General features: G+C 45.3%; 1 protein-coding gene and 1 pseudogene across 1 annotated transcript in view; both read right to left on the bottom strand.

Annotated features, from left to right (window-relative positions):
• LOC124795292 (protein patched) overlaps positions 1-21,130 on the bottom strand; it is a 149,013-nt gene that overhangs the window by 103,320 nt on the left and 24,563 nt on the right. The window contains exon 2 of the mRNA XM_047259250.1: positions 8,920-9,112. Coding sequence (XP_047115206.1) covers positions 8,920-9,112 — 193 coding nt within the window. The remainder of the gene's footprint in view (positions 1-8,919; positions 9,113-21,130) is intronic.
• Positions 14,904-15,021, bottom strand: LOC124796846 (annotated as a pseudogene).

The following is a 21,130-nucleotide window of genomic DNA, read 5'->3' as shown; positions in this document are numbered from 1 at the left end:
AGCACATCTGAAATCACTCTTACTTCGGAAGATTTCTCTCCGTGCTGCGTTCTGTTATCTAGGAACTCTTCAATCACACAATTGGTCTGATAGTCCATATGCTCTTACTTTGTTCATTAAACGAGTGTGGGGAACCGTATCGAACGCCTTGCGGAAGTCAAAAAACACGGCATCCACCTGGGAACCCTTGTCTATGGCCCTCTGAGTCTCGTGGACGAAGAGCGCGAGCTGGCTTTCACACGATCGTCTTTTTCGAAACCCATGCTGGTTCCTACAGAGTAGATTTCTAGTCCCCAGAAAAGCCATTATCCTCGAACTTAATACATGTTCCAAAATTCTACAACTGATCGATGTTAGACATATAGGTCTATAGTTCTGCACATCTGTTCGACGTCCCTTCTTGAAAAAGGCGATGACCTGTGCCCTTTTCCAATCCTTTGGAACGCTACTCTCTTCTAGAGACCTACGGTACACCGCTGCAAGAAGGAGGGCAAGTTCCTTAGCGTACTCTGTGTGAAATCGAACTGGTATCCCATCAGGTCCAGCGGCCTTTCCTCTTTTGAGCGATGTGAAAAATGCCAAGTTGGGCAGTCCAAATTAAACAGTAGGCCCCCCTATAACTCTTTGGGCAAGTCAGTTCGCATCTGGCAAGAAGCCCACTGGATACCACCTCCGTCAAGACCATGCATAGAAAAAAAAAAGTGGTGTTTTATCGTATCTTCAGATGGATGGCAGATTTACTATTAAGGTGAAACATAGGGAATGTGCAGTTTTACTGTGCGTGTGTAGCCCTTTGGTTTTCGTGCCGGCTGATATCGTCAGAGATGGAACGGGCAATTGCACGCCACGGTTGTTACCACTGCAGCGCGCTCGCGGTCATCCGGAAGCAGGTGGGGGCGGCGCGCCCTCGGCAGGCGGTTGACCGCGACCTTGAGTCGCACCGGGGCGAGGACGCAGCACGCATACCGCGTCGCGAGCGGGCAAGCCGGAGGGGACTTCTGCTGCCGCGACTGCCTCCGGACCCCTCACTTCCTGGTGGCGTGCGTGACTCGCCACTACTTTACGTAAAGAGGAGGTATCCTGTAAGCTGTGCCCAGTGCGTCCAGACAATGTCGAGGAAAGGTCCACTAATACCTGAAGTTGTAAAACTACCGTAGACTACCACACGTAAGCATGGACTGCCGTAGTTCTCCTAGTAGCTTTGGTCAGTTAACGTCGTACCCGCGTTACCCGTATGTTGAGTGTGTTGCATACCTTCGGTGTTACTTCGTAACGATCGCTTTCTTTACGTATGCGACCACTGTCTTAATAGATTCCCCGAAAAACCGGAAGTGGTGAACCTACAACCTTAAAGGGCAGGGTAATCTACGGAACATTTTTGTTTTACATAATTATCCTCCTCTCTATTAGTTAAGAATAAACAGTGTTTATTGCAGGACTGAAATTGTCACCGTTTAATTTGGGTTATATTCGAAAACTGTTGATTTTTAATGTGGAACAGTGGGATGTTGTTTTAAAAGAAAGAAAACAATAAAGATTTGTCATATAGCGCTAGAAAACGCAATTTTCTCAACAGAATTGTGATGTAAAAAATTCCGCAAAACAAAAATAAACTGAAAAGTCAAAGAAAGTGGTACATCTGCCTAGTATCCTGTAGCGGCCCCGCGGGCACACAGAAGTGTAGCAAAAAAATGGTTCAAATGGCTCTGAGCACTATGGCACTTAACATCTCAGGTCATCAGTCCCCTAGAACTTAGAACTACTTAAACCTAACTAACCTAAGGACATCACACACATCCATGCCCGAGGCAGGATTCGAACCTGCGACCGTAGCGGTCGTGCGGTTCCAGACTGAAGCGCCTAGAACCGCTCGGCCACCAACGGCCGGCGAAGTGCAGCAGCACGACATGGTATGCACTCTCATATCTGAGGTAGTGCTGGAGAGAATAGACACCAAGAATCCTGGAGGGCTGTCCATAAATCCGTAAGAGTACGAGGGAGTGGAGATCTTTTCCCAGATATGGTCAATAACGTTTTGTCTGGAGTGTTTGGTGACCAACGGAAGTCTTTAATCTCAGAAGAGTTTTCCTGGAGCCACTCTGTAGCAATTCTGGGCGTGTGGGGTATCGCATTGTCCTGTTGGAATTGCCCAAGTCCGTCGGAATGCACAATGGACATGAATGCATGCAGGTGATCAGTCAGTATACTTACGTACATGTCACATGTCAGTAGTATCTAGACGTGTCAGGGGTCCCATATCACTCCAACTGATGATGCCCTACAACATTACAGAGCCTCTACGAGCGTGAACAGTCCCCTGCTGACATGCAGGTCCCATGGATTCATGAGGTTGTCTCCACGCCCGTACACGTCTATCCGCTCGATACAATTTGAAAGGAGACTCGTCCGACCAACTTGTTTCCAGTCATCAACACTCCAATCTCAGTGTTGATGCGCCCAGGCTAGGCGTAAAGCTTTGAGTCGTGCAGTCATCAAGAGTACATGAGTGGGCCTTCGGCTCCGAAAGACCATATCGGTGGTGTTTGTTGATTGGTTCTCACGGTGACACTTGTTCATGGCCCAGCACTGTAATCAGCAGCAGTTTACGTAAGGGTTGCACTTCTGTCACGTTGAACGATTCTCTTCGGTCGTCGTTGGTCCCATTCTTGCAGGATCTTTTTCCGGGCGCAACGATGTCGAAGATTTGAAGTTTTCCCGGATTCCTGATATTCACGGTACACTCGTGAAATGGTCTAACGGGAGAATTCCCACTTCATCGCTATCTTAGAGATGCTGTGTCCCATCGCTCGTGCGCCAACTATAACACCACGTTTAAACTCACTTGAATCTTGACAACCTGCCATTGTAGCAGTAGTAAACGGTCTAACAACTGCGCCAGACATTTGATGTCTTAGTAGCCGTTGCCGAACGCAGCGCTGTGTTTGACTATTTACATATCTCTGTATTTGAATACCCATGTTTATATCTGTAATTTGGCGCTTCAGTGTATACCAAACATCGCTTTAGTACTTCGTTGAACTTGTATAAAACATGTTTTCTTATTCGTCAACAGCTTTCGGATTTATCAGTAATGGCAGAAACTCTTGCCTTCGATCATGATGAAGAACGTACTACTGAGGGGAAAATACGACAATAATTATATATTTTTATGTTTACAACTGCATTTGAATCAACAGTTTCGCTTTGGTTAGTCAAAATCGCAGAAGTCGCCCGATCAACTAATTTTTATTACATATTCTGTAAGTTTATTAAATATACAATGAACTAACACTGAATAATGTGCGGTTCTAATTAGGTGCAAAACAAACAACCAAGCAAACAAAAAAGCAAAGAGAAGTTGACGACTCTCAGTTTCTCTCTTACACATTCATTTATGTTCCATTCCCCACCAATTTTACCAAAACTACCGGTAATGCTACCATTTAATGCGACATTTATGTAGTGTACCAAAACTACCGAACCGTAATTTTGGTAGAGCGTGTGTCTACTAAAACCCCCTGTTTGAACTCGGCATGTTGTCCGGCAGGCAGTAGACCTGAGGGCTGTTACGTATTTTTTTTACTTTGTAATGACTACTGACGTGGACTGTATTTACTGCAACGAGAACCGTAAAGCCAAATTTTTTACACTCGAAAGTTGTCATAATATTTCGGGCCTCCTTCTGCGCCTAATTCAGTCTTACCTCATGTACAGGAGTTGGACAAAAGCATGGAACACAATGAGAAATACATGCTTCAAAACAAATACAGATGCAAGCCAAGCCTCAAGGTTGCCCTGTTGTATTTCACCACGAACGGCGGCACCTGTGCAGTATTATGTGTAATTGTGAGAGCATTACGTCGCAGTGTAATGAATTCGAACGTGGATAAATTATTGTTGTCCTTATGGTTGGTGCTTCCGTGACCAAGGGAGCCGAAGTTTTTCGTGTTTCAAGACGCACCGTACGAAGATTTACACCGCATACAAGGAAAACGGAAAAGCATTATCCGCTAAGCCACAACTTGGACACCAGTTATCGTGACAGACAGACATTGACGAATACTGTGGTGAAAAATAGAAAAACGACAGCTGCAAAATTGACTGCAGAACTGAATGTTCTCGCGAATCCTGTCAGCACTAACACAGCACGAAGGGAGCTCCACAAGCTGGGAACTGGAGTGCGAGCTGGAACTTCAAAATCACTCATCAGTGATACAAGTACCCATAATTGAAAAACCTGGTGCCGGAGCCGTAAAACTGACTATGGAGCGTTGGAAGATAGGTATTTGGTCGGATGAGTGTTGTTTCACACTGTTTCCAGCTTCCGGCCGAGTTTATATCCAAAGACTGAAACATGATGTGGATTCGATGATGATTTAGGAAACCATATCGAGGTATTCCGTGGGTCCCATGCTTACACTGCAAGATCGTATTACTGCCAAGCATTATCTGACCCAGTTGGCTGATCAGGTCCATTTCCTGGTACAATGTTTGTTCGCCCATGATGATGCTGTGTTCTAAGACGACAGGGCCTCTGTTCACAGAGCTCGTATCGTCCAGTACTGGTTTTTCGAGCACGAGAATGGATTGTCGCTTGTCCCCTGGCCACCACACTCGCCAGATCTCAATATTATCGACCTTTTGTAGTCTACTTTGGAGAGAAGGATGTGTGATCGCTACGCTCCAATGTTTTGGACCTGTATTTATTCATTCCTAGACAACTGGGAACTGACTGAATGCCAACGGTTTTCCTACACCCTGTGTTTTTGGTCGTTCCAAATTTTTGTTCTCTTCTGTATCTCGTGCCTTCTTCTATGCCTGATTCAGTGTAATGTCCTTCTAAGGATCATCATCAGGAGCTCCACATTAATAATCGTTTGAACTTACAGTTTTTGGTCTGAAGTATTCCTCGACAATAAGCCAATTTCTGTTTTGAGCAGAGCCCAATACCATCCCGTCTACTTTGGTTCTTTTTGTGATATGTGAGTACCCTTCATACCCGGCCTAGTGTGGAAGGTCGCGAAAACTTCCATATCGAACCTCTACGCACACAGACATACAAAAAACACGAAGTTACTAATACGAAAATTAACCGTAGTAAGGGTGATTGTTCAAGCGGCCATCCACTGGTGTGGACAAAGACTTGGGGAGTAGAGGTAGACAGTGACTCACAGGGAGCGTTTCCGGTGGGCGAGGACTCTTAGGTTGCAGTTAGGCAGTGATTTAGTGAGCAGCTAGTTCCAGGACACATCTAGCATGTATTTTAGACACTTGAAAATCACACAGCCTAACCCGTGCAAAAGAAGGCAATCCACAGAAAAGGATATTTTACTCCAGCTAATGACAGACATTACCACAGACTGCTGTCATTTAGGAAGTTCTTGTTTTTGTGTATCTTTTTGGAAGACGAGGAGCTATGTGAGTTGCAGTTTTTGTGTAAAATTAACTAACATTTTGACAAAAAGAGGGTGACAGTATTCAAGATACTTCTAGAACTGTATAATCATGAAACACTGCAACAGTTTCTTTAACGAATCGGATGTCTGTTGAATCCATTCCTCCATTTCCCCATCCATACTTATCTACCACACCCTGCCAGCTAGCCCATAGAATGCACACGCACCTTCATTCAATTTGCGGCACTAAGCAACATCAACACGGAAAAAATTAGTAATTTTGCAGTAGTGTTCAAATCCCACGAAAAATCACACAGTTAGCGCTGGAAATAGCTAAAAATTCTTCCAGAGGAAAAAAACACGTTTGCCTTATGAAGGAGCACAGTATGGACATCCTGGTCGTCCGCCTAGTTGTCCAGTATGATGTCATTTTCGTTACACCATACTTTCTCTGCTGCACTTCTTATTTTGTAACCAAATAGGTGTCACGTCAAAAATCCAAGCAGTTCTTCATTCTCACATGTGTCAACCACAGTCCATTGCCTCCATGTCGACCGAGGGGGTTTTGAAACTAGCGATAACATTTTTTACTGAAGCACAGATCCTTCAACAAACAGGTTTTGCTGGTGTTATCACAAAAGATTCTTGGTCTCAATTTTTTTCCTCCTCAGTTCTCGATTATGACGCCGAGGGATTGAGATTGTAAACTCCCTGAAAGAAAAACTCGGAAGCGAAGAAAAAGTGCCTGCCCTATTTGCTCCCTAGAAAGTTCGATGTCGGGTAGCTTTTCCAAAATTTAAGTTTGCTTTATGTCAGTATACATGAGGTCCTTTAGTATATGCGTGTAGACTAACGTCATATTTTACTCTGTGTGAAGAAGGGTTCACACAGGTCGTAAACCAGAGGAGCGTAGCACACTGATAGCGAATGAACTCCCTGCTGTCAGCAGCGGGAGCAGCTATCGTAAGCTTTTTATGACTTAATTGCCCGGACTTCTTCTGACCGTGAACTGATTACTCGGAGCAAAAACGATAACAGCGACCTCTGGGCTGCCTCAAGACACAAAAACTACAGGCGGAAACTACAGCGTGGCGTTTACGCACCAGCGGTTGTACTCCTTTCGTTCTGCTTCGCAATCTTGTACCGGTCGGCGTAAAGAAAACAGCTAGCGGTTACGTCTCACTGAAATGCTGATTCCTTCCGTATTCCTTTTCAGATCGGCCGATACTTTAAAAGACTTAACCGGACGCACGACCGTGACGCGCATTTTGTTTGGTAGACTTGGGATGGTTAAAGTCTTGAGTAGCTCACTGTAAGTAGTAATTAGAATGAGCTTAGTCGGCAGTTACGGTGATTTGGTTTCACTCTAGAATCTCGCTCTATCGCAACGTTCGGCATGTACACTGTCGACAAAAATGCAACAACCTTAAAGACAAGGCCATTATTAATAGGCGATGTGACAGGTGGTTCATCGTTGTATGAGTATATGACAATTTCAGAGCAAATGAAATACACATGTTACAATAAAGGGTGCCCAAACAGTCGCACCAACACACAGTGTACCCCACTCTGACGGCATCGCAGGCGTGTATTATTGCGTGCAAGCGATCTTGAAGGTGCCGAATAGCCTGCTCCGACGTGCAGTCCCAAACAACTTGCACTTTTTGCTGAAATTCGGCAATGGTTCTTGTAGGCTCTGGAGTGAGTAAGTTCCCGCTTCACCATGTCCCACACATGTTCAATTGGCGAGTGATCTGGAGATCTTGTTGGCCAGAGCAGTAGTCGTACACTATGAGGAGCACATTGCGTCGAAACAGCCGTATGTGGAGGTGCACTGTCCTGCTAAAGAAGCACATCACCTTCATGTGGAAGAAATGACAGTAGCGCGAGGATAACAACCTGTGCATGTAGTGCGCGGTGGTTGCATTACCCTTCAGAAGCACCAAATGGGAGCGAGAGCTGTAGCTGATGGCTCGCTGCAATATGAAGTCTCGAGTGGGACCTGTGAGTCGTGGGCGAATAGGCTATACTCCGGAATAGGCTGCTCACCAGTTTTACACCGTACACGTGTATGTCCCATTCGCATACAGGCAGAACCTGTTCTCATCATCGAAGACAACAAGAGTGACACTCCACTCTCCAGTCGATTCTTCCATCACACCAGAGTAGTCGTGCTTGGGGACGTGGTGTGAGTGCTAGCGTGTTCAGAGATACACATCATCTTAGTCCTTATACAAGCAATTGTTGCCACTGGTCCTCAGTAAGACAACAGGTGCAATATATGGCCAGATATCTCCCCTGGAAGATGTTCGGTCGGCCACTACTGCTCTCGCAATGCGTCTATCTTGATGTGCGTCTGCACTACATGGATGACCCGACCTGGCCTACGGGTGTGGAAATGTTCTGCTGACCACTACTGAAAGCAGCAACACACCACGGATACACTGTGCACAACATGTGCAGCAACCGGCCGATGGAGCCATCCCGCTTCCCACAGTCCCACAACGCGATCCTTTTCAAATGGCTGAAGTTGTTACACAGGAGTACGTATTCGTCGGTGGGTCATCATTGTACCCTAGAATGAATGTTGCACACGGTGTTCGCCTCTGAACTCAGCACGGTTACTACCTGCAGAGTTAAAACAAAGGGCTTACAGACAGGGCTCCAGAGCGCCTGTTCATCACTGATGACCGTGGCAGATGACTCACAACATCTTAGTGTGGACATAAAACCTGGTGGCATTCAACACAGTCCTTACGGGTGTACGAGTGTAGCATTTTTCCCCGGTAGTGTGTGTCTTATGGACATGTAATGGGAACGAACACACAATCGAGCATTTCCTGATCCATGAGGGGTTTACCCTGTAGTCACAATAGGACTGTAATCATGAAATGTAACATAAGGATGCATGCGGACTAATGCATACCGCCAAGATAGATTCCACTGATCAGTAGATCACGATAATGGTCTATTCTGACTTCCTAGATCTTGGCATCTGTTTAACCACCAGGGTTTCCCAACATGCCCAATGGCAACTTCTGTATTTTAGAACTCACCTCTGCGTTCTCTAGGCTTGACTCTCGGGATTAACCTTCGACAAAGGATCAGTGGCTTTCAGCCATTGCCTCTTTCTCGAACGTTTATGCCGAGAGTCAAGCCTAGAGAACACAGAGGTTAGCTCTGGGCGTACTGGGAAACCCTGATGGTTAAGCAGATACCAATGTAATACTGATCAAATTTGAAATTGGTGACTATTCGGAAGTGATGCATCTCTTCTTCTTCTTCTTAACTCCTATCTGGTACGCAACTCTCTATGTCTTAATGACGTGGCTTTTTTAAAAATATTTGACTTCATGGCAGGATGCTCTTCCTGCCCCATCTGGAGTGATACTGAGCCTCACTGTCAAAACATTGTCTGGTGTTTGAGAGGGCCCAGAGAAAGGAGTGATCCCTTCAAAAATGGAAAAATTTTCGCGAGAAATGGGAGCTGGCTGGCCAAGTGGTGAGTGACGTAGCTACTGACCTTGTACCCAGAGCTGGTCGACGCGCGAGTGCAGCTGCGCAGACTTGAGTCCGACACAGAAGGTGGAGAGCACGAGCACGGCGACGAAGAGCACCTTGCCGGCGTGCCGGTGCAGGAAGCGGCCCAGCTGGAACAGGTGGCCCTGCAGCCAAGCGCGCGCCCACAGCGCGCTGCGCACGCCGCTCGCCTTGCCCTGCAAAAGCAACTCCGTCACACTCTGCTCTACCTGCCATATAACGGCAGCACAGTATACAGCACACGCTCAAGATGTCTGTCTGGCGCAGTCACCTGCTAGGGAATCACACATTTACATTACTGTTTGTTAAAATCGCAGGAGCTCGATGTAAACTGTTATATGAACCGATATGAATGGATGGTGTCAGTTATTTCGGACATTTTCGAGAGAACAGGCACCATGCATTCATATAACTGATTCGCCTCCACAGGCAATGAATCCACCACTTTCAGTGCGGATGCACAATTATGTCAGACCTCCTGTGGGAATCTCAAAGTAGGGAGCACGGGGGACATAGATGGGGACCGTGGATAAACTGCGCTATGTGGGACTGTGGCTCGTCCAAGAGGCGTGTCGAGATAGTCCACGCAATCGCAATAAACACAATGTCTGGGTGGCACAGTGGTTACAGAACGGCACCAAGCCTCAGATGACCACCATTGTATGAACAGCTATGTTACGTATATGCATGGTGTTCATCATCATCAGATCGTTATCCTCATCATCCTCATTCTCATCATCATCATCCTCCTCCTCCTCCTCCTCCTCCTCATCATCATCACCATCATCATCATCACCATCATCATCATCACCATCACCATCATGACCACCATCATCATCACCACCATCATCCTCACCACCATCATCATCCTCACCACCATCATCATCCTCACCACCATCATCATCCTCACCACCATCATCATCCTCATCACCATCATCCTCATCACCATCATCCTCATCACCGTCATCCTCATCACCGTCATCCTCATCACCGTCATCCTCATCACCGTCATCCTCATCACCGTCATCCTCACCACCGTCATCCTCACCACCGTCATCCTCATCACCGTCATCCTCCTCATCCTCCTCCTCCTCCTCCTCCTCATCATCATCATCATTACCTGATTAGGCCACAACCACCACCACCACCACCACCACCACCACCACCACCCCCTTCTTGTGTAGTCGAGATGGTTAACATAGGCCTGTGTGGTGGCACTCCACTCGGAGGTATCTGGCTGGCATCCTGATGGTGGAAAAATTTTTATCAAGGGAAGAAGAGATGTTGGCGTAAAATTTCCGACCACCAGACTTTACACCACTGTGCTGCATTAAATTCTAAACCACTCCATACAATCACGTGATGGAGTTAGTGGTGATCTGTAGGTTGGGTGGGGACATTAAACCCGGCAGTCCCCTTGGTTCTATTCGAGAGGAAGAAACTATATGCCCGCTCAGAGTTTTGTCCTCTCCATTCTCTCACCATCATGCAATACAAACATGACACCACGCATTAGACAAATCCATTACAGACACTTACACACAACACATGCCGTTAAGACGCAACTCTGACACATGCCGAGGAAAGCTGCCATTATCAGCGAATGAGAAAAAACCTTTTCCGAAGATGCCTGAACCCGTCCCTCGAGGTTTCCCTGTCAACAGTGCCACATGAGCCTTCTTTTATCAGTTTGGAAGTCCGGTTAATGTAACTGCTGTTAGCGAAAATCAGCGGCTGTGTTCTTGTAGGAAATTGCGGTGTGGTATTAGTCTTGCATTAATACTGACACGTTATCTCTGCATTATTATACTTTGCACTTATACAGGTGACACAGGAAGAAGCTGTACAGGTATAAAAGCTAAGTTTCGCATTGCGACGCAAAAAATCGCTCATGTGTTCCATTATACACTAATTGAGACGATGGTAAGGCTGTGCAGTAAAGACGTCACAATTTTCACGTAGGACCAAAGAAAATACGTCAAAAGTTTGGAGCAGACGTTAGTTGGATGAGTACATGTATTATCATATTACATATTTTACGATAGAGTAAAGTGAATGAACTAATTCCTTCCGTCACAAAATTACCCTATACAATTAGAGGGAATACTAGATTAAAGATTAAATTTGTTACCGACGCAGATATTATCATATTTTCGTTCAGATTATCGGTCGCAATCCACAAAAAAACACATTATTAGCGATGAAACAGGTTTTTTTTTTTTACACTTTTGAACATGTGATTTGCTCCAGAAGCAGACAGATGGGGTACACATATTTAGTCCCGTGCGGGGGGGGGGGGGGAGGAGGAGGGGGGGGGAAGAAGGAGGAGGAGGGGGGAGTAGTAGCGTCACGAAGAGCATCCGGCCACCCACTGTCGCTAACATTTCCAAACCCCATACAACAAACCGACCCTACGACAACGGTGACAGGCAAGTTGTCAAGTCCCATCATAGTACTATAACATATATAACAGTACAGTTTTACGAATGCAATTTTGGATTTGCCAGGAACTGTACGGAGTGCCTAGAGGTGTAGCCTAAACAACAGGCGAACCCGGCCGTGACAGCCGTACCCGACGAGCATTTGTGTTGAAAATGAAATGTCGTATGGCTAGGGCCTCCCGTCGGGTAGACCGCTCGCTTGGTGCACGTCTTTCGAGTTGACGCCACTTCGGCGACCTGTGCGTCGATGAGGATGAAATGATGATGATTAGGACAACACAACACCCAGTCCCTGAGCGGAGAAAATCTCCGACCCAGCCGGGAATCGAACCCGGGCCCTTAGGACTGACAGTCTGTCACGCTGACCACTCAGCTACCAGGGGCGGACAGCATTTGTGTTAATCAGATGAGATAGTCCATGTTTCATTGAATGTGTCCTATCACAGCAGATAAAATCGTTTCGAGAACTGTGATGCACTCACCGCTGTCATTGTCCCACACGTTCGTAGTTGCACGCCCCTTCCGTCCCTTTGGTATTGCTACAGACTATTTCATGAATCTGTGAGAGGCGGGATTCAGCTGTTGCTGGCTTTTTTGAGTAATTCAAGTCGTTTATAACGCTGATCTTTAAGCAGAGATTCTTGCTAGTTCGCATAAGCCAGAATGCAGAACAGTTGTTTGGTATCAGCACTGGCTTCGTTGCAGATACCACAGAGGCTTTTTCGAATTGGTTTATGTGAACCATAGAGAAGCTAAATCAGGATTTCCAAAACGAAACTAAAGTCACCTTCGTCCTGCTTCCTACTCCATGGTCCTAATTGCAGCGGCTTCTATGTTGGTTCGGATTCGTACCGGATAGTACATTGTAGGAGGAGGAGAGAGGTCACCAACCCGAAAAATTATTTAACACTGCAAAGTTCTAACCTGCCTCCATAGCCGAGGCCGCTAACGCACCGCTATGTAATGGCGCTCCACTCGGAGGTAAGTTGGTTCGAATCCTTGTGCTGGATGAAATATTCAAGACCAGTATTTGGCCGGTAAAATGGTTCAAATGGCTCTGAGCACTATGCAACTTAACTTCTGAGGTCATCAGTCGCCTAGAACTTAGAACTAATTAAACCTAACTAACCTAAGGACAGCACACACATCCATGCCCGAGGCAGGATTCGAACCTGCGACCGTAGCGGTCGCTCGGCTCCAGACTGCAGCGTCTAGAACCGCACGGCCACACCGGCCTGCTTTGGCCGGTAAGGGAAGGAGAGGCGGTGGCGTAAAGCTTCTGATCAACAGTCTTTGCGCCAGTATCCTAGAATAAATTCCTAAGCTCTCATAAATTGAGAGTTATCGGTGATCCGCCTGTCGGATAGGAAGGTTAAGCTCGGCGGCATCTTGGTCCTTTTCGAGAGGAGTAGGATAAGTGCCATTACTGAGTTTCACCCTCTCCCTTCCCTTCATTCATAACAAACCCAGCACAACACTGTATCAATATTCGTTGCAGTCATTCACACGACAGACATACACACGTAACATCTCATAGAAGGTTTGCGGGAGGTAATGGCAAATCATCTCCTCTAAGAACTTGCATAGAAAGCATAAGTCAAGGTTACAATGCGTGCTCTCAGAAAGTACCGCGTGTCGTCGTTGAGGAAGCAACGCATTGGCAGTAATGGGGTCAGCTGAAAGCAACAGGCCTGCCCGCGAAGCCACACAAGCGCGGTCAGGTTCCACAGGTGTGTAAATCAGCTCTACTGAAACAAGACCACCTGGGCGCAAGACGATCCTCCAGCGTGTGGCTGTGGTGACAACCATCTGGCTAGCTACTTTGAAACTATTATAGCAGTTGTGAAAAATAAGAAATTGCACACTGTAGGAAATTACGTTCCACCTGAACTGGGGAGAAGCAGCAGGAGAAGGAAGAAGAAGACATAACTTCCTTTACCCTTTTCTTTCTAAAGTCCTCACCTAAACTGTGACATGAATATTTAATAAATGGGTGAAGATTGTGACAAACAATAATACAGATACTGTATTAATAGGAACATACATACAGTGCGGTCAGAAACCGTCTGAAAAGCTTGTAAGGGTGTTTCAGGTTAGGTTATGCTGAGAAATAATCCTTAAGAAAAAAAATCGATGTATTACGCCGTTTTCAAACTAGTTAACATCGAAGTTAGCAAATTCAAGTGGCCCGCCACAGACGCAATAGCGACAAACGTGTTCTTCGCTTGGATTCCTAAATATGAGCAAGAGAGCGATACAAAAATTGGACATGGAACGGTAGTAAGGATAGAAACCGACCCAAGTACCGTAGTCTCGTGTGCTGTCATCTGCGCTATGAGAACACCTGATGTTAATTGTATCTTGCGGGCCGTTTCAATTGGAGCACTCAACGGCTTCATTGGCTAATTTCAACTCTAATTCACTCGGAAACGGGACAACGTACCGAATTTTTTTTCTGAACAATTATTTATCAGCACAACCTACCCTGCAACACTCTTACAAGCTTTCCAGGCGTCGTGTTAACTTAGGCGTCACGACAAAAGTATGGGCATGAATCTTTATGGCACCGTGGAAAATATTGCGTGGCAATTTATTACCATGTGACCCGTACTCTTTACTGCCTGTGATCTACCTTTTACGCAAAACAACAAGCAAATAACTTATTAATGATTTCGAAGATTAATACTTTGAGGTAAAGTTTTTTGAAAGGTATAATTCTTTATTAGACGTAGCCGTGTTCGATGTGGTATCATCTTTTCCTTCTTCGACATGAGAACGAGCTTATGATCCTAGTAATGGATGGACGTATAGTGGAATCAGAATGAAGGTGTTAGTTGCTCAGAGAAAGGCCTGGGAAAGTGGAAATGCCAAGAAATAGAGGCAGCATCGGACATTATAACTGCTGGTCTATCATTTACTCAACTAAGTTACGGTGATGTGAGTTTTACTGAATAATCTCACTTCAAGAAAGGTATACCTATCTTAAAAGAGAAAAATAATTCAAGTATAATATCTGATCTTGTTTAACAAAGCTATGGCGCTTCCGTTAGGTACATAAACGTAGTTTAATTAACTAGCATATGTTTGATGCGTTATATGTGAATCTGAATTACATACCGTATCAAAGAATTAGGTTTACGTAACGTTCGGGCTGAAAAGAAAATCTGAAATATAGAAATAAGCGGTAGCATAGGTTAAATATACGTAAATCTCACTTCAAACTCTGCATTTATGCACCACACTTTGTAGTACATGAATTGTTCGAAAGTGCTTGCAGTTGCCCATCCAATACCATCAGTTTCGATATTAGAGAAAATGCATTTCTCCTCTCCTCCCGAACAGGCCATGAAGGCCCAACGGTACCGACCGGCCGCCGTGTCATCCTCATACCACAGGCATCACTGGATGCGGATAGAGAGGGGCATGTGGTCAGCACACCGCTCTCCCGGCCGTATGTCAGTTTCCGAGACCGGAGCCGCTACTTCTCAATCAAGTAGTTCCTCACAAGGGCTGAGTGCACCCCGTTTGCCAACAGCGATCGGCAGACCGGATGGTCACCCATCCAACTGCTAGCCCAGCCCGACAGCTCTTAACTTCGGTGATCTGATGGGAACCGGTGTTACCACTGTGGCAAGGCCGTTGACGAAAATATATTTAGTTAGTAATAAAGACAAATGTTAAAACTTATAAATGAATTTGTCATCAACGTTGATCTGAACTCCAGAGTGCTTTATTGGAGGTGATTTCGCTTCCTCCGATGTTTGAACTAACTTACCGAAAAAGCCGGAGCTGCGAGCTACAGATTTTCATGACTCCTAACTACTATGTGGTTGGATCGAACCCTAGACCTTTGGAGTGGAGTTCAGGCAATTATCCGTGAACCACCGAGCCATACTTTGTGGATAATCGATCGTTTAATGGCGACAACTGTAGATGAGGTACCAACACGCATATGAACTGAAAGAAAACATCCGTGCATACAAAATAGTTTACACGCAGAGTTTCAACTTCAGGAACTCGTTGGGTGGGGAGGACTCGATATATTACACGAATATAAATTCACAGGCGCGACTTTAAAATAGCTTTCTGCGATAGACAGGCTGCGAGATTCTAGTTTCTCGCCTCGTCGGCAGCCATTAAAAACGTTCGAGGAGGGTGTTGATAGGATGCGGCTTAGGCGTTTCTAAGAAAGTTTTTGCAGTAATCGTCAGAGGTGATTTTGGGATACCTAAATCTGTATGATACGGTGCTCGTCCCTCTCGAATGCGCGGCCCGGAACCGTGTTTGTTAAGTGCGCTATTTCCAGCACCATTCACACTGCTTGACTGGCACTAGTGCTACAAATGAAGGATTCATTCCGAGCTGGCTCCTCTTGGTGCAAGCGCCAACACAGTTTTGGCAAATGGTTGACTCAACGGAGGCGATGACCCAATCGAAGACTAACCTCCACGGCCGCTTCTGCGCCAGAGGACGGCGCCCTCCCAGTTTTACGAGCCATAAATTCGGGCAGATTTAGGGTGAGGGAGATCGGGGTGTCAAAACACAGGCAGCTGCGCCTGCCCAGCCGACCGCGTTCGCAGACTGGCGTTCGGCACGCGTTGAGCTCAAGGCCGCCTTCCACAGGCGGTGCCGCGTCTGTTGATGCCGATTCTGGACTCCAGTGAGGCTTCTGCAGGCGCTGGTGTACATCTTCTTCGACCGTTCCACTATCGAATAGCGCGTGATAAAAGTGAACACCTAAATCTCTCTGTACGAGCCCTGGTTTCTCTAATTTTCGCATTGGGATGAGAAATTTGGTGATTGAGATTACGTGAAAAGATCAAGCCACGCCGAAAAACGCCTTGGTTTTACTTATGGCCACCCCAAGTCGCGTGTCATATGCGTGACACTGTCTTCTCTGCTTCGCGACAGTACGAAACCAGCTGCCCTTCCTTACCTTTCTCGGCGTATTCTGCCAGTATTATCTGGTAAGTATCCCATAACACGCAGCAGAAAGCAAGAAAAGGACGAACAAGCATAGTGTAGGCAATTTCTTTAGTAGAGTTGTTCCATCTTCTAAGTATTTGCCAATAAAGCGCTGTCTTTGGTTCACCTTTCCCACAATATTTCCTATGAGACGGTTCCTATATAAGTTGTAATTAAGTTTAATAATTAGGTATTTAGTTGAATCAACTACATTCAAATTTGTGTAATTTATCGTGTAAGTGAAATTTAACGGATTATGTAGTACTGATTTGGAATATCTCACTTATAATTGTTCAGGGTCAACTGCGTCAGGTACAGATCTCGACTAAATCTTTTGAAATTCGTATTGATCTTCTGATGACTTTACTCGACGCTAAACGACAGCATTTGTGCAAACATTCCTAGATGGCTGCTTACATTGTCTCCTAAACCGTTTATATAGATTAAGAAAGATAGAGAGACTGTAACATTTCCTTGGAGAACGTCAGATACCACTTCGATGACTTTCCGTCAGTTACTACGAACATAACAAGTTATGAATCCAGTGGCAAAAATGAGGCAGTGTTTCATAAGCGCAAAATTTGACTAGAAGCTGCTTGTGGGTAACGGTGTCTAAAGCCTTCTGCAAATCTAGAAATATAAAATCAACTGTCGATAGCAATCATTACCGCGTGTGAATAAAGAGCCAGTTGTGCTTCACAAAAACGATATTTTCTGAATCCGCCCTGGTTGTGTGTTAACAGATCGTTCTCTCCGAGATATTTTATAATATTAGAGTAGAGATTCCCCAGTGCAAGAGTATTTTACTTATCTAAAAAGCGTTTTTAATCAACGAACACCTAGTTTAAAAGGCAGGTTTCTAGTTCAGTATGACAACAGAAGACGCCAGATACCAGACCACGAGATGAACCATTTTAATACTCCAGTGGCTTGCGGGTCGATTACTGGATAATTGTAGGATTCCATCTGAGTGGTAAAAGTGAGTGTATTCATGGCAATAGTTTGTATATATGAATTCGCGAGATGGTACCGTTTCAAACTGAAACGTTATAGGGCGGAAGAAAGGCAAGAATGTCAATGTTCTGGCGATATCATAACAAGCAGATTGGAAACATTAGCTATTTTGGGGAAGGCGTGGAGGGTATTAACAAGATATATATATATATATCTTCAGGGTTATCACCGAAAACAAAGCAGCAATACTCTTGTCTTGTCTAGCTGGGTGATCTGTTTCTCAGGTAACCAACCTCAAAGTGCTTTTCTCGGCATGATCCTACTGGAGGTGCTTGTCTTCGGGCGATAGTAAATCGGCTCGACCTTAAGAATTTAAAGAGGAATCGGAACCAAAGTAAACCCGGCCTTTTTTTGACGTACCAAGGCATTGCTAAATGTGAAAATATGTCACGTAGAAAAAAGAAAGAAACATTCTTTTAACCGTCTCAGTTCAGAATATAAATTCAATTACTCTGGGTAATCACCTTGGGTCCTACGGAGAATGCTTTCTCTGACATTCACTAAACGTAAAACTGAGTATTCTACAGAGATCTGTCGAGGCGAATTTCAAGAAACTTAATCTTGATACATACATCTGCTTATTAGAGATTCTCCCGTAAAAAGAGCCTTTGGAAATATAAAGCCGTTGCAGTACTTTCAATACCGACGTTAAGTACATGCTGTTTGCCGAAAATCCGTCTGGTCGTAGATAGTTCCAAACGGGATGTAGTTATGGAAGTGTGGTTAGTGCATACGTTTTCCGCCCTCTCCCGTACGACGTGTTAACGTCATTAGCCAGTGATAACAGCTATAATATGCTTAATGAGGCGTGGCGGTATAGCGGTGAAGTACAAGACTGGAAACCGAGAGGTCGCGAGATCGAGCTCACGTCGGACCACGGAAATTTTTAGTCTGCTTTTAACCTAGCCTTCAGTTCTAAACGATGTGAGGTATCACGAGGAACGACACGTGGTTCGAATTACGCTCTAAACTGTAGGTCCACTTTAACCGGAGTTGGATAATTAGAACCGATTAAGGACAAGCAAGTAGCCGAAGTAGCGTCCAATTAAAAGACTTGCACCAGACGAAGAAACTGCTGTGCTTGTAAGGTTCCAAATGCTGTAGCATTAAGAGACTCTTAGTCACGGCGAACAGGAGGCACGCAGGGAGGCATTTCAAGTTTGGAACAGACGCAGCTAGAATATCGAAAATACTCGATAGCCTTCGCCCGTTTGTAGGACTCTCGGGAGATGCAAAGTTTAAATACCACACGCGTTATCCAGAGACATGCTGGTTGGCTCTCAGGCAGATCTAGGCGCTTCAGTCTGGAGCTGCGCGACCGCTACGGTCTCAGGTTCGAATCCTGCCTCGGGCATGGATGTGTGTGATATCCTTAGGTTAGTTGGGTTTTAGTAGTTCTAAGTTCTAGGGGACTGATGACCTCAGATGTTGTCCCATAGTGCTCAGAGCCATTTTGGCTCTCACGTGGTCATAAAGAACTTTCCTGGCTGTCAATATGTCATTCGCTTGTACCAGATCTTTATAAAGTAAGCACCTACAGTCCTACCTGCTTCCGGTTTCAAGTAAATCTGCTGTGGCGGTATGGAGAGTGAAGGTCTAGGCTGTAGGCAATGGTAAGTGACAGTCGAAGAGGAACAGAGTTCTTGCACGTAAAACGTGGCGGGTGAAGGTGGTTCCACGATAAACTGAGAAATGGCAGCTCCGTTTCTAATTTCAGATACTCAGTAACGCAAGGCCGAGCGGTTCTAGGCGCGGCAGTCTGGAACCGCGTGACCACTACGGTCGCAGGTTCGAATCCTGCCTCGGGCATGGATGTGTGTGATGTCCTTACGTTAGTTAGGTTTAAGTAGTTCTAAGTTCTAGGGGACTGATGACCTTAGAAGTTAGGTTCCATAGTGCTCAGAGCCATTTGAACCATTTTTGAACTAGGGAAACTTTGTCAGGATGTGTACATGTAAACGGTGGTAAGTGTCAAAAACATGGCCGCCAGTAGTAGTAGTAACGTGTGTGATGTTCGTGCGAGGCAAATGCTTTTCAGGCACGTTTAGTACAAATCCGAGGGTGAGTGCGTAACTACGACTCAGATAAAGATTTTGAATGCGTTCCTGATCGCAAATGGTCTAAAAAGCTACTGCTAATCAGGTAAACGTGAATAATCATTTAAGTGAACAATATTGTGTCCCTTACCATTGTTTACGCGAATTTGTGCGACACGTTGATGGGAGGTATGTCAAGGGGCATCTTTAACATGCTTACGTGCTACAGTAAGGCGACATATCGTGTTTAACATAGATTAAATTTCTGAAGTAGCTATAATTACTACTGAAAATCCTGGTAATGGAAATCTTAGTATCATAAACTGTAACAATTCGGACGTTTTAAATTTGTGTTGAGAGGTTTCATAGTAACGTTTCGTTTACTGTCCCAACAAGTAAGCAGTTGTACGTCAATTCTATGCCATGTTAAGTGCATTCAGTTTGCATGTAAACAATGTTAAGTACCCACTAACAAAATTTTGGAATGAATGTACAATATTTAAAAGTCTGTCATTATTCTTGAGATATTTGAAAACAGTGACTTAGCTGAATAAATAAATCTTAACGGATATACTTGACATACCTCATTTATGAGATTTTATTGAAAATTTACTGTGCAATTTCTCAAAACAACCTTGCTATTGTTTACAGCCGAGGTGGTCATATTTATTTAAACAGCGGGTATCCATGCTCGTTCGTCCGCGAAATCTGTCAAAAGTATGTTTAACGTGCCACGTGGACTATAATTTCTTAGACTGATTTCAACTGCAAAACGAGAAAATAGAGTTTCGAACTGCAACAAGGGATTCGAGGAACAACTCCAAGCGTTCTTTGTATGAGTGTTTAGAAAACGTCTGGCCATACTAATGACATCGATGTCGGCAGAGACAAAATACAATATCAATGAGAGTCAGCTAAGCAGCCGAATCTCTCGCTTTAGATATAAGGTCACAGAAGCGACGGGTACATCTACTTTAGGGAGAGTTGTTGGCAGGCCTCCAGCAGGCACTGAATGGCCCCCAGGCGCATGCCTTCTGAGAAGAGCCGGCCGCTGGACGCTTCCTGATTCAAGATAACGACTCAGTCCACATCAGAGATCGCCCAGTGGGCACACTACCGAAGGCGAGGAGCTCGCCTAGTCCACACGCACGGCGGCAACTGCGCGGTCTACTTTTAACGTAACAACGTAAAACCAGGCTGTGTCAAATCTGGATCGCACTCTGACGTACAAGCAGCGCTGCGAGAATATGAGAATGAAGGTGAAATCCAGGAATAATATCCTTTTCAAGGATTACTGGTAGTTCTTAGGGCCCTCGACCACAAATCCTGGAAACGACGGCGCTATTAACATGTTACAGTGCTGCAGAGTACGAGTTGCCCAGTATGGTACAAATCCATATCCACAAAAATAGTTGACAAAGTGCTAAACGAAACATGTAGGCTTATTAGAGGTTATTTGAAACTTACACCACTTTCAGCGACTGAACCCGGAACGTGTGCCTCGAAAGATATACTGAAGAGCCATAGAAAGTGGCACACCTGCCTAATATCGTGTAGAGCCCCCGTGAGCACGCAGAAGTGCCGCAACACGATGTGGCATTGAACTCTACTAATGTCTGAACTAGTGCTGGAGGGAATTGACACCATGAAATTTGCAGGGCTGTCCATAAATTCGTAACAGTACGAGGGGGTGGAGATCTCTTCTGAACAGCACGTTGCAAGGCATCCCCGAAGTGCT

The sequence above is a fragment of the Schistocerca piceifrons genome, chromosome 4 (assembly GCF_021461385.2).
Source record: "Schistocerca piceifrons isolate TAMUIC-IGC-003096 chromosome 4, iqSchPice1.1, whole genome shotgun sequence".
NCBI classification, from domain to species: domain Eukaryota; kingdom Metazoa; phylum Arthropoda; class Insecta; order Orthoptera; family Acrididae; genus Schistocerca; species Schistocerca piceifrons.
Note: the sequence above shows the minus strand (reverse complement) of the source record. Positions and strands in the feature narration are given on the sequence as shown.